This window comes from Odocoileus virginianus, chromosome 17, assembly GCF_023699985.2.
Source record: "Odocoileus virginianus isolate 20LAN1187 ecotype Illinois chromosome 17, Ovbor_1.2, whole genome shotgun sequence".
In the NCBI taxonomy this organism is placed as follows: Eukaryota; Metazoa; Chordata; class Mammalia; order Artiodactyla; family Cervidae; genus Odocoileus; species Odocoileus virginianus.
In genome coordinates this window covers 47,896,682-47,908,803 of record NC_069690.1, presented here as the reverse complement: position 1 = coordinate 47,908,803, position 12,122 = coordinate 47,896,682, and the positions used below count along the sequence as shown (strand labels likewise).

General features: G+C 52.5%; 2 protein-coding genes across 2 annotated transcripts in view; both read right to left on the bottom strand.

Annotated features, from left to right (window-relative positions):
- The window catches only part of TBCD (tubulin folding cofactor D), a 142,582-nt gene extending 142,046 nt beyond the window's left edge, over positions 1–536 (bottom strand). Inside the window, exon 1 of the mRNA XM_020907279.2 lies at positions 169–536. Coding sequence (XP_020762938.2) covers positions 169–376 — 208 coding nt within the window. The 5' untranslated portion in view covers positions 377–536. The remainder of the gene's footprint in view (positions 1–168) is intronic.
- Positions 537–1,394: 858 nt separating this feature from the next.
- Positions 1,395–10,955, bottom strand: FN3K (fructosamine 3 kinase). Its single transcript, XM_020907288.2, has 6 exons — positions 10,512–10,955; positions 8,182–8,333; positions 7,082–7,173; positions 6,509–6,591; positions 2,683–2,805; positions 1,395–1,823 (listed from the first exon to the last, which is right to left on the bottom strand). The coding sequence occupies exons 1-6, from the start codon at positions 10,650–10,652 to the stop codon at positions 1,485–1,487; spliced, it is 930 nt and encodes a 309-aa protein (XP_020762947.1). The 5' UTR covers positions 10,653–10,955; the 3' UTR covers positions 1,395–1,484.
- Positions 10,956–12,122: the final 1,167 nt, after the last annotated feature.

Below are 12,122 nucleotides of genomic sequence, written 5' to 3'. Positions count from 1 at the left end.
GTGGGGACAAGGACTGGGAAATAGCCCATCCAGGGGAGCTCCACCATCCCTACTCGTGACGGTGGAGGCCCACCGCCGTCCACCTCTTAAGCATGCCCGTGTCTGGGGCCGCAGGAAAGGAGACTTGCACACCCTGCACGCTGTTCCCCTCCTCCGACCCGTGCGCACCCCGAAATCGCTCCAGGGCGCCCTCCCGGGCCGAGCGGTCAGTGAGCAGCGCCGGCAGGCGGCCGAGCAGCTCCCGCGTCTCCGCGCTCTCGCCAAACGACTCGAGGGCGGCGCCGCAGGCCAGAGCCGCGTCCTCCGCCGCATCCTCCACCGGGTCCTCCGCAGGGTCCTCAGCGGCGCCCGCGGCCGGCTCCTCGCTCAGGGCCATCTTCGGCAGCCAGACTACACCCGCGCGTGGGGTGCAGGCCGTGGGACTCGGGGCGTGGGACACTGGGCACGCGGCGTTAGGCACGGGACGCTCAAGACGCCTGAGGCTGAGAAGGCGGCAATAACGCCAGCCCCACCCCCACGAACTCCGACCTTGCACGCCGGCCCCCGCTACGGAACGCGCCGGTCACCAAAAGAGTGCGCGCGGAGGCCGTGCCGAGCCCGGGTGGGGCAGGGCCCAGGGGACAGGGGCGGGGCGGGGCGGGGCGGGGGTGGAGCACAAGACTCCGGGCTGGCCGCGCCTCCTTCCCCGCGCACGCGCGCTGAGTTTCTCCGTGACCGCCGACAGGTGTCGGGAATCTTTCTACAATACAAAGCAGCCCACAGGTGCGCAGGCTGCAGTGGGAGATAGGCACTTAACAGAGAAGGGTTGACTGGGCGCTCGTAACGCCCCGAAATAATTGGTGATGTGAGCGGCTCCGTCTTCACTTGGGTGGCCGCGGGGCCCGGCAGCCCCGCCCTTCCACGGTGATACCCCGCTCACCCTGGATACCCCACGCACCCACCAGGGCACACCAGCTACCCAAGGGTCCTGCCCGCCCCTTATCGAGCAAAACTAGCAACTGCAATATGGAGCACGGAAGAGGGACAGTGGCTCCAGCACTTGAGGGGTAAGGGGGCTTTCTCCCACCCGTCCACCTAAGTAAGGGTGGACTTGGACCCAGCCCCAGAGCCACTGCTCAAGAGTTGGGCCCATTTCATGGTCCCCAACTCTACCCAAGCCAGAAACAGAAGCCCTGAGTCCACGGCGGGGACTGTGACACCAACTTCTGCCTAAGCAAACCCTAGATCTGTGTGAATTTCTGTACAATTGTCATGGAAGTATCCAAACTCCATGTTCCCCCTAGATTGGATTAGGTGATGAGCCTGTCAGAGAACTTTCAGGTGATCTGGGCCCCCAGGAAAATTACCCAGCTGCATGGAGGACAGAGACGCAGGTGAAACTAAGACACACACAGTTCCATCCCTGAAACCCCCATGGGCTTTATTTGTCCCTGAAACCGCCTTGGTCCCTCGCAGGCAGCTGGGCAGAGGACGCAAACGGGCTTTTATTTGAGAAGCTTCCTCATGGTGCCCAGCGATGGGCTCCTGTACTGCCTACCGAAGTGGTTCCAGTGGTTCAAGTAGTTAAAGAGCTGATAGAGCAGCAGCCTCCTGTCAAACCCTGGAGCCTTGGGGACCTTCTGGTGGTAGGCGGTGAAGAAGGGCCTGGGAAACCCCCCGAACATCAAGGCAATTGCCAGTTCAAACTCAGAATGGCCGTAGAAGGAGGCTGGGTCATAAATAATGGGCCCGCTGTCATCCTCTGCCACATTTCCCGACCAGAGATCCCCATGAAGAAGGGCAGGGACAATCTCCAGACCACAAAACAAATCTGGAATCTTCACCTAAGAAAATAATTATGGTACATAGAGTTATCACAGGCCTGGGAGCCACAGCCTCCTCATCCAATACTTGGAAATAAGGTAAAGAGGACCTTGTGTTTACTCAGAGTCCAACCACCACTGCCTACTAAGCCCAGAGATAAAGATCCTCTGACTCCAGGGGAATGTAATTTTGTTTTGGTATTTACTGTTAATTTAGGTCTAAAAGCTCTACAAAATTAGTAATTGTCATACAGTAGAGAACCTCGGAGGTTATGGTTTTACCGTTGTGTAGAATATGAACCTGAGTGAAGTTTTTTGTATGTAACTTAGCAAACTTTCTCTGCTATTCTTTTATTTCATAGTGCATATATATCTGCACCTTTTTGTAGCCTGATTATTTCAGTAAGAAATTCAATAAAATTTCTTTTATACGTGTTCATGAGGGACTGATATGCGAGTTCTGTTTTTAACATCTTGAGAGTTCTGTTTTGAAGCCGGTCATTCTGGGGCACCTGCTGTTCACACCTGCTCTAAAAGGTAAGACATTTGTACCTTGGTGGAAAGAACAGCATAAGAGTGGGCAAGAAAGTAGTAGTAAATGCCACCATTCACAAGTCAAACACTTACATTTCTAGTGAGCAAAGTTTGAGGTTAAATATCTGGTGACCCAGGAAGTGAGAGATGCTTTCAGGGGCCACCCTCTTCTCAGTTTCCCCATCAAACTAAAAGTCAGGGCACTTATGTGTCCATGATTTGACCAGCCCTGCTCCAGGCTCAGTGGTCCCCTCTCTGGCTCTGCTCTAGCAGAGCCCCACACAAGTGTGGTGGTAAGGCTCCTAAGAGGACAGTCCTTCTCCCAGAGGATAGCTGCTGTGCCCACCTGTAGCTGTGACCAGAGTTCTCGTGCCTCTCGGTCAGCATAATCCTTCTCAATGAGGTCCAGCTGTGATTGGAGCCGGTGCCGGGTGAAGAAGGTTGGCCAGTCATCCTGCCACTCGTTCACCTGAGCGACAAGGGAAAGGAAGGGGCTAGTGCTGCAGCTGATGGTCACAGGACAGAGTTATGCATGGAAACTGCCTAAACCCCAGAGCAAACACTAAAAGAGCACAGCAAATGTTATCATTGGCCAACAAGGGAGACAAGATGAAAGCATTAAAAAATACTTAGTTAATTCAGAAGAGCATAAAGGGGGAACAAAGAACAGATAAGACAAATTAAAAAGAAGAAATGACAAGACAACAGATCCAAACCTAACCATATCAATAAGTACATTAAACATGGATGATCTATAGACCCCAGTTAAATGACAGATCAACGGGTTGAAAAAATAAAGCAAGACCCAATTATAAGCTGTGAATAAGACATGCACTTTATACATAAAAGCAGAAACAGGTTAAAAGGATAGAAAAGATGAATCATGCTAACACTAGTCAAAAGAAAACTGGAGTGGCTATATTAATATCAAAGTAGATTTCAGAGCAAAGACACTGACTATAAAGTCATTTCCCAATGGAAAGAGAGTCAACTAATGAGTAAGACATAATAATCCTAAACATTTATGTCCCTAATATATAGCAAATAAGCACCTAAATAGATGCTCCACATCCTTAGTCATCAGAGAAAATAGAACTTCACTGAGATACCACTTCACAATCACTAGGATGGCTACAGTTTTAGGAAAAGGAATATACCAAGTGCGTGACAGTACAGAAGACCTGGAACTTTCTACACTAGTGGTGTGACTGTAAAATGATATAACCACTTTGGAGTATATTTTGACAGTTCCTTCAAAAAGTTAAATGTGGTGCTTCTCAGGTGGCTCAGTGGTAAAAAAAAAAAAAAAAAAAAAAAGAAAGAAAGAAAATCAGCCATCCAGTGCAAGAGACATGGGTTTGATCCCCAATCCAGAAAGATCCCACATGCTATAGAGCAACTAAACCTGTGTGCCAGCACACTGCAACTAGAGTAGCCCCTACAGCAATGAAGACCCAGCACAGCTCAAAATAAGAGATAAATGTTTCTAAAAAGTTAAAAATGAACCTACATATGACCTAGTCATTGGTTCCTAGGTATGAACCCAAAATAAATGGAAGCATTTGTTCACACAAATTCTTGTACACAAAAGTGCATAGCAGCTTTATTTGTAAAAGGAAAACTTGGAAACAACTCAGATACCCATCAACCAGTGAATAGATAAACAGACTGGTTTATTGTACAATGGAATGGACTTTTGGCATGTGTAACATGGATGAATACTGAAATGATTGTGCTGAGTAAAAGAAGCCAGACGAAAAAGAGCACACACCATATGATTTCATTTACGTTAAATTATGCAAAATGCAAACCCGTCTATGGTGACAGAAAACAGATCGGTGGCTGCCGGGGCAGGGAAGGGCAGGAGGAAGACATTACAAAAGGGCAGAAGGACACTTTTGGGGTGACACTTTTCGACACACTGACCTAACTGTGGATAGTGGTTCACAGGTGTGTACACATGTCAAAACTTACCAATCTGTACACTTTAAATATGCGCAGTTTATTTTATGTCAACTATATACCTTAATAGAGTTTTTTTTTTTTTAAGATGTAAAGCTTATTTTATACAAAGGGTTACTTAATGAAATTCCTTAAGGGAAGAACTTTCCAGACAACATGCACCCCCAGTCAGCATCCTGTGCTGAGGATTGTGGTCACTGAACCCCTGGGTTCATCCCCTTGGTGCACCTCAAGAGAAAACGGGAATTCCCCTTCCCAAACAGCCTAAGGTATATGGGATGGCATGCCCTCCTGCCCCATCTCCTGCCTAGGCCCATGGTGTCCCAGCCTTGGTCTTCCTCCTAGATGACTAGGTCATAAAAGACACAGACTGTGTTTGGAGCTGGAGACCGGCATGGCTAGCCCTCCATCTGGACAGAGGGGCCCCTCTGCTTACCAGCTGCACGACTAGACACCACCTGGCTTCTCTGCCATCATTTTCCCCATCTATAAAATGAGTCAGTGAAAATCTGCTTCCTGAGGTTGCTATGGAAACTAGGGAGCTGAATCAGACACGGCAGCGAACAAACTGTGCCAGTATTCCCACCAAGCCAGTGGTCCCAAGGGGGCTCAGCTCAGGGTACCATCATTCAGAGTTGCCACATCAATGGCTGAAGCCCCTTAGGGCCCACTCAGTCGTCCCAAGGAGCAGGAAGCTTCCTGAAACTTCAGGCTGGACTATCCAGGCTGTGTCCATCAGACGCTACGTCCAGGACCATCTTGTCACAGCACAAGGAGGTGGGCCAGGGGTCCTCCCAGGTCTCCCACCCCTTCCTAGCCAGGCTGCAGCTAAACTGCTGCTGCTGCTGCTAAGTCACTTCAGTCGTGTCTAACTCTGTGCGACCCCATAGACGGCAGCCCACTAGGCTCCTCTGTCCCTGGGATTCTCCAGGCAAGAATACTGGAGTGGGTTGCCATTTCCTTCTCCAATGCATGAAAGTAAAAAGTGAAAGTAAAGTCGCTCAGTCGTGCCCGGACTCTTAGTGACCCCATGGACTGCAGCCTACCAGGCTCCTCCATCCATGGGATTTTCCAGGCAAAAGTACTGGAGTGGGATGCCATTGCCTTCTCCGCAGCTAAACTAAGTTGGTTCATTGATCCTAGACTCTGATGGGGGTGCTCAGTGGCTGCCTGTGTCCCTAACAGGCCAGTTCCATCCTCACCAGCTTCACACATTGGGGTTCTGTGTACAAGTTCATTCCTCAGTTCTTGAAAAGTCAATGTATGAGGTCAACCAGGCCTTTGTAGACTTGCATTCTTAAACTCAACACCTGAAGCAGGACAACAAGCTACATTTGGCCACACTGGCCTGGGACCAGTATTGTGCTGGTCACTAGTTCCAGATGGGTATGTAACCCCAGGGGAGCTGGCTTCAGCAGAGATTCATAGGGTCTTAATAAGCCTGGTAAACCACTGGGTACAGTTCTAGGTACCCCAGATCTGAGGGCTGCCCCTTGACTGAGATCCCTAATTCTGCCTCCAGCTTCATAAGGATTTTGCTCCTAGTGACTCTGCCTGGGAGAACAGCCCTCTGCCCACACTGGGGAGACACAAAAGGCTATCTACTGTGTGATTCCATTTATACAAAATGTCCAAATAGGCAAATCCTAGAGAAAGAAAGAGATTGAGGCAGGCAGGGAAATAGGGAGTGACTACTAATGGGTATATGGTTTCTCTGGGGTAATGAAAACATTTCAGAGTTAGGTAGTGGTGATGGTTGCATAATACTGTGAATATAATAAAAATCACTGAACTGTACAGTTTAAAATACTGACATTTATGTCATCAAATTACACCTCAATAGTATTAATAATTTTTAAAAGCCCCAGGAGAGGGGATAAGTGACCAGGGCTTAGTCCCTGACCTCAAATGCTGCCCCCCTGGCTTCCGTCCCTCACACTTAGCACATGCCCTCCTGTGACATGGCCTTTGCACCTGCTGTTTCCTCTGCTTAGAATGCTCTTCCACCTGCCCCACAGCTCCTTGCCTCCTCTAAGCTCAGTTTAGTGAACCTGAATATCAACTCTCCCAGCTCACACTCTGCTTTCAGGAATCAGGTAGTCAGACTTCCTTATGCCCAGGGGACTGGCACTCTGTTAGGCACAAGGGGTGGGATGAGCAGCCCTGGAGTGTCAGGAACTAAGCAGGCGCACCCTCGCCCAGGCACTCACCTGTGGGATGAAGCCGCAGCAGGTCACTGTGTGGAAGCCGAACTTGGTCACATACTGGGGCCCAGTACCCTCGGCCCTCTGGCCTGTTAACAGAAAGAGCTGCTTGTCTTTCTCTTAAATGTCAGACCTCAGCAGAGCATCAGGACCACACTGTTAGGATATAGGTGGCTGAGGAAGTACTCAAGAACATTGTCGGGGCACACTGCCTGCCACATCCTCCCAGGTCCCTGAGCCCCACAACAACCCAGCCTTGGGACCCAAGCCTGCTCAGTTTCCAGGGATGTAATACCAGCCAAGGTCACCACGGGATGATGTGGGAGCAATTGGTCCACACACAGACCAGCCAGAACATGCCTCTCTCTAGCACACTGGACAATAGGGCTGGGTATAAAGGGGTCATGAGCCAATTCTACTAGCTTATCATCAAAACTCTTTTTTAACAATCTCATTTTTCACACTGCAGTCTATGAGCTGGTGGCATGAAACCCAACCCATTACTAAAATGTCCCCCCAAGCACCTACCCAGGGTAGACGAACCCAGGTCAAGGGTTCACAACAGCATTCTGAACATACCCACTCTATTCTCCTCCTCCCTCAGCTTCTCCCCGAGCTTCTGGTTGTAAAGGTGCAAATCTGCCATCTGGTCTCCAAGTTTTGATGCCTGACTGAGGAGAGAAGAAAATGAAGCCAATTAAAATAAGAAACAACAACCTGGGAACATGTTCCATTTTGAGAAATGTTTTAAATACCTTAAAAAACAACTCTCTGTTTTTTAAAAAGTGAAAAATGAACTGCAGGCAATGATCTTCTCCAAAACATCAAAATAGTGTAAAATCACCCAAGAAGGGTAGGCTTCTGTTAAAGCCCAAGGAGATACTAGCATTTAAGGGTCAAATACTGAAAAAGTAATGTCAAGAAAAAAAAGAAAAGCTCACAATTTTTTGTAAAAACAAATGTAAATCACAAAAAAGAAAACAACAATCACACATCATAGCTGTGACTGCTCCCTGCCGCTGGGATGATATGTGCCTTTAGTCTTTTCATGAGTTTGCCTCTTACACCATTTTTTAAACAATAAACATACATAACTTTGGAGCTCTCCAGGTAGCGCTACTGGTAAAGAACCTGTCTGTCAGTGCAGGAAACATAAGAGACTCAGGTTCCATCCCTGGGTGGGGAAGATCCCCTGGAGGAGGGCATGGCAACCCACTCCAGTCTTCTAGCCTGGAGAATCCCATGGACAGAGGAGCTTGGCAGGCTCTGTGGTCCATAGGGTTGCACAGAGTCAGACATGACTAAAGCGACTTAGCATGGCATAACTTTCATAATTAGATTTTAGATAATTACTAGATCAGACCTCACTGCCCATACTGAACAGGCACTGGTGTCCACTAAACACAGAGTAACAGATGGTTCAAACGTGCTCATTTGGTGCAGCTTTGTAAAGCCAAACTAGCCTCAGCCTGGCCCTGCGTGGAACGCAAGAGCTCCTGTCTCCATCAGGGAGGCAGGTGTGGCTCTTGGCCCTGCCTCTGCTCCTGTACTGAGTGATGTGGGCAGCTCAGCAAGAGGCTGTTCCCTCCGCCTCTTTCTTGTCTCCCTCTCTCTGTCCCTCTGTCCTCCTCTCTCTGTCTCTCTTTCTCTCTCACACACACACTCTCTCTGTCTCTCACCTGCTCAGGCCCCTCATCTTCAGATGCTCCATCACAAAGGCAGCTCCGCCTCCAGGCAGGTCAATCACCTTGATGGGCCGAGGCACCCGCACCAGGCCAGTGCTCCGAAGAGCCTCCAGGCTTGCCATCTCCCCCTCAAACATCTGCCGGGCCTGCGTCCAGAACACGGCCGTGAGCTCCGAAGCCAACCGCGGCTCTGCAGCCAGACTGAAGCCACCACAAGGAATCACAGTGCCAAGAACTCCGGATGCTGATAACTGACTGGAGAGCAAGGCATCCGCCCCGCAGAGAGCGGGATGCAGGTGGTCCCCTTCGGATAGGAAGGGGCTACAAAGACGAGGTTGTGCGGGGAGCTTGGGGCGGACAGGATGCTGATGTCTGCAGCAAGCACCTTCCCTGAGAGGTGAGGAAGCACAGGCCATGGTTGGGGGGGGCTGGGTTCTGGAGGTGCTGGGGGAACCCTGGTATGCTGGGAGCACCATGGAGATACCGTGGGGGCTATTGGGGTACTGGGAGTATCATGGGAATACTGTGAGGTGCTGGGAGGCCATGGGGTATCGTGGTAGACCAGGGGGTGCTGGGGTGCCACAGGGTGCCACGGGGTACTGGTGGAGCAACTTGGAGTGCAGGTTAGTAGAGGATCCAGGGTAGGGCCTGGGTACCCTTCCAGGTTATGTGCCCCCACGATGTCTGGGGCACTTATAGCAAATGAGGGGCAGCATGGGGCAGGATGGGAATGTGACTAGGGCACACACTTGGCGCACGGGAAGCCAGGGGCTGGGGGGGTCAGCTGGGCCTGGACTTGGGTCCAGGGCCAGTCCCCAGAGGCAAGCACCCAGGAGGGCCTGGGGGCTTGGAAGGAGCCATCCACCCCACCCAGGAAGAACACAGTCATGCCCCAGGGCAGCAGAACAGCCTCCACCGGGACCAGGGGTCTTCCCACTTCTGAAACATTTTGCACAAATATCTCAATTTTAAATTAGGTGAACTCTCACTTTCAGGTATACTACACCTGGGTTAAAAATGTGTTTGTTATAAATATGATTTGTGACTATCTCTGGCTATAGAATTAACCCTTGTGAACAAGACGAAACATCTATGTCCACTTAAGAAAAGAATCCCATCTTTTAATTCAAGTACCTGAGGGGAGAACCTGCAAGACGTCCTAACAGCCAACACCTAGAATCATGGAGTGGGGTATCCAGCAACCCTCAGTCATGCTCCAGGATGGGCTCCTAAACATACAGGGGCAGCCAACACCTGGGCTTCAGGTTGCCTACATCCTGAGGGCTTCACCTGTCCCCTGTTCTCGTGTATTGATTGAGCACCTACTGTGTGCCAGCACTGAAGGTTTCAAGGGTAAATAGTAGGATCCCAACCTGGAAGAGCTTTCAGGAGCCAATGTGAACCTTGAACCCAATAATGCTTCCTGGTAGGTAGCACTGAGTTATTTGGACTCTGAAACCAGACTCTAACAGATCCCAGCGCCAACAGAGCAGGGACAGCAGACCAACACCAACCTACTGTCCATCCTCCACGTGGGCGGTGCTGCAGGGAGACTGGAGGATCCACCCACTGCTGCATCTCAAAGGGGCTTGGCTTTCGGGGCCTCCCTGGAGTCCCCCACCAGAGTCAAAGGAACGCCATCCTTGGCATCCTCAGCACTTTCTGTGGGTGCACACACAGAAAGTCAGCCATGCTGACTTTCTCAACCTGTGACTATATCTATGGAAATATACATGGAAAGTATATGTAACAGCAATATTTTAGGCTGACAATGGAAATCAGGTCCAAACACAAGCAAGGCCTGTGAATAGAAGAGCAGGGACCTGGCCCTCAAGGTCGGGCAGGGGTCCCTCCTGCCTTTTTCCATCTGCCCAGGAGGACCTAGCCGCTAAGGAAAATGCAGCCTGGAGCTGGGCCCCAGGGGAGCTGCAGAAGCAGCTCAGGACCCCAAGCCTCACCTCCTCCATGTTTGATGGGCAGGGAAACTAAAACAGACACCGAAAACGCCTGTGCATCCAGGCAAAAGGGAGTAAATTAACCCCGCAGCAGACAGAACCCTGGAATCCTGCTTGAGCCCTCCTCCCCCGGCTGGTGCCAGCCTTGCAAGTCCGCAAGCTGACCCCGCGGCTATGACGCCAGGGTTGGAGCGGACCAGACCACAGCGCCCCCTTCCCCTGAGCCCCGGGCCCCCTCTCCCCGCTCCTCCCCTCTCCCACTTCCGGCAGCCCTCCCCTCCCCGCAGCCCCTTCTGCTTCCAGCTCCGGAGGCGGGCTCAGGCCGCTAGGGAAGAGTGCGGTGGGATGAGATGGGTGAGGGGCACGCACCAGCGTCCTGTGGTTGATCTTGACAAACACCGGGCCGGCATCTGTGTCATAGGCGCGCCCCTCGCTGATGCAGCCGGCCCCGGGGCTCCCGAAGGCGCGCAGGGTAGCGGTGCGCAGCTCCGCGCGCAGCAGCTGCTCCATGGAGGCGGGGGCAGGATGGGGGACGGAGGACACGGGGACACTGGGGGCCGGGGACCGCGCAGAAAGCGGGCCCGAGCTCAAGCTCACCGCTGACGCTGCCGAGGCAGCCGTCCGCCGCGGGGGAGGCTCACGCTCTGTGCGGCCTACGGGCTCCCAGCGGCTCCCAGCGCCCAGATGTCCTGCCTCCGGGTCCGCCTCCGGCGGGGGCGGGCGGGGGTGTAAGGGCGGGGTGCAACCAGGCTGGGCAAGAGTTCCTTGTCTCGCACCCGAGGGCCAAGCGGGGTGGTCCCAGCCCTGGGGGAGAAGGGCGGAGCTCTCTGGTAGGGGACAGACTTGGAGGCGGTGCCCTCCCGCGTGTCCACAGTTCCTGAGCCTGGACCCGCTGGGGATTTGCCCAGGCTCTGTAGGGCCTGATCTCCCCGCACTGAGGTTCTCTGAACCCTGCCAGGGCCTTGGCCCAGGCTCCTCCCACCCAGCCATACCGAGGACAGTCCAGGGGAGATTGCGGTCCCTGGGATGCAGGTCACAGGCCTAGCTTGGTCTCACAGCCTCTGTAGAAGGCTGGGGGTCTCCACCATGGCATGCCACGCCCCAGGCATGCCTGGTGACACCAGTTGCTGGCACTGAACTTTCTCATCAGGGCACCTGGTGCCCATCAGAGATAGAGTGTGCCCTTGTGGTTCTGATACCCCACCAGAACCACAGGCAACTGACCCCACCCTGAGTGGGACTCCTGATTACAGAAACCAGCTGCCCCGGGAAGGGAGCTTCAGCACACACATGTGCCCTGTGCTCACAGGCATGTATAAAAGCATACACATGCCCTGGCACACACAGGCCCAAGAGCAGGTGGGCAGGAGACGGTGTGGCATCTGCAGGAAGGGCCTGACCTCCCCCGCGGCGGTCTCCCTCCTCCCAGCTCTTCCTCTCATCCTGGTTAAGCCCAGTCTCTTACTGCATCTTGAGAAGGACTCTGGACAGCAGAGCTGAGCTCCGGCACTCCTGCGGACGCCTCGATTCTTGATGAGCAGTCCTGCTGGGTATGGAATTCCGGGCTATTCTTGCATCATTGAGATGGCTGTGCAACCTCACTTTCCAGCTCTTGTGCTGTTGAGAAGCTGGAAGCCATTTGGATTCTTATTCTCTGTGTGGAGATTGTTCTCTCTCTGGAGGTCCCTCGGTCCTCAACACCAGTACCCGACAATTCCTCAGGGAGGTGGCCGGGGTGAGTCTCCTCTGGGCAGGGCAGGTGAGCCTGTTCAGGATGGGAACAGGTCCTACACCCCTCCGAGGTTGCCTTCAGCTTTTTCTGCTCTCTTTATGATTCCCATTGTTTTCTCGGTCCTTTTGGAATTCCAAATCTTTGGTCTAAACCCAGTCCCAAAGTTGCTGGGGTCAAGTGCCTGTGAGCTCTGCCCTCCAACCCCCTCCTGCCCCCTTTTGGGGGAGACGCTGGACTTGATGGAGCCC

What these genes read in the sequence shown, in the direction of transcription:
- FN3K (XM_020907288.2), bottom strand. Translation starts at nt 10,652, where the DNA reads ATGGAGCAGCTGCTGCGCGCGGAGCTGCGCACCGCTACCCTGCGCGCC. An exon ending in AGATCAACCACAGGACGCTG is followed by an intron (nt 8,334 to 10,511) that starts GTGCGTGCCCCT and finishes TTCTGGACGCAG; the next exon opens with GCCCGGCAGATGTTTGAGGG. An exon ending in GCTGCGGCTTCATCCCACAG is followed by an intron (nt 2,806 to 6,508) that starts GTGAGTGCCTGG and finishes CTTGTCGCTCAG; the next exon opens with GTGAACGAGTGGCAGGATGA.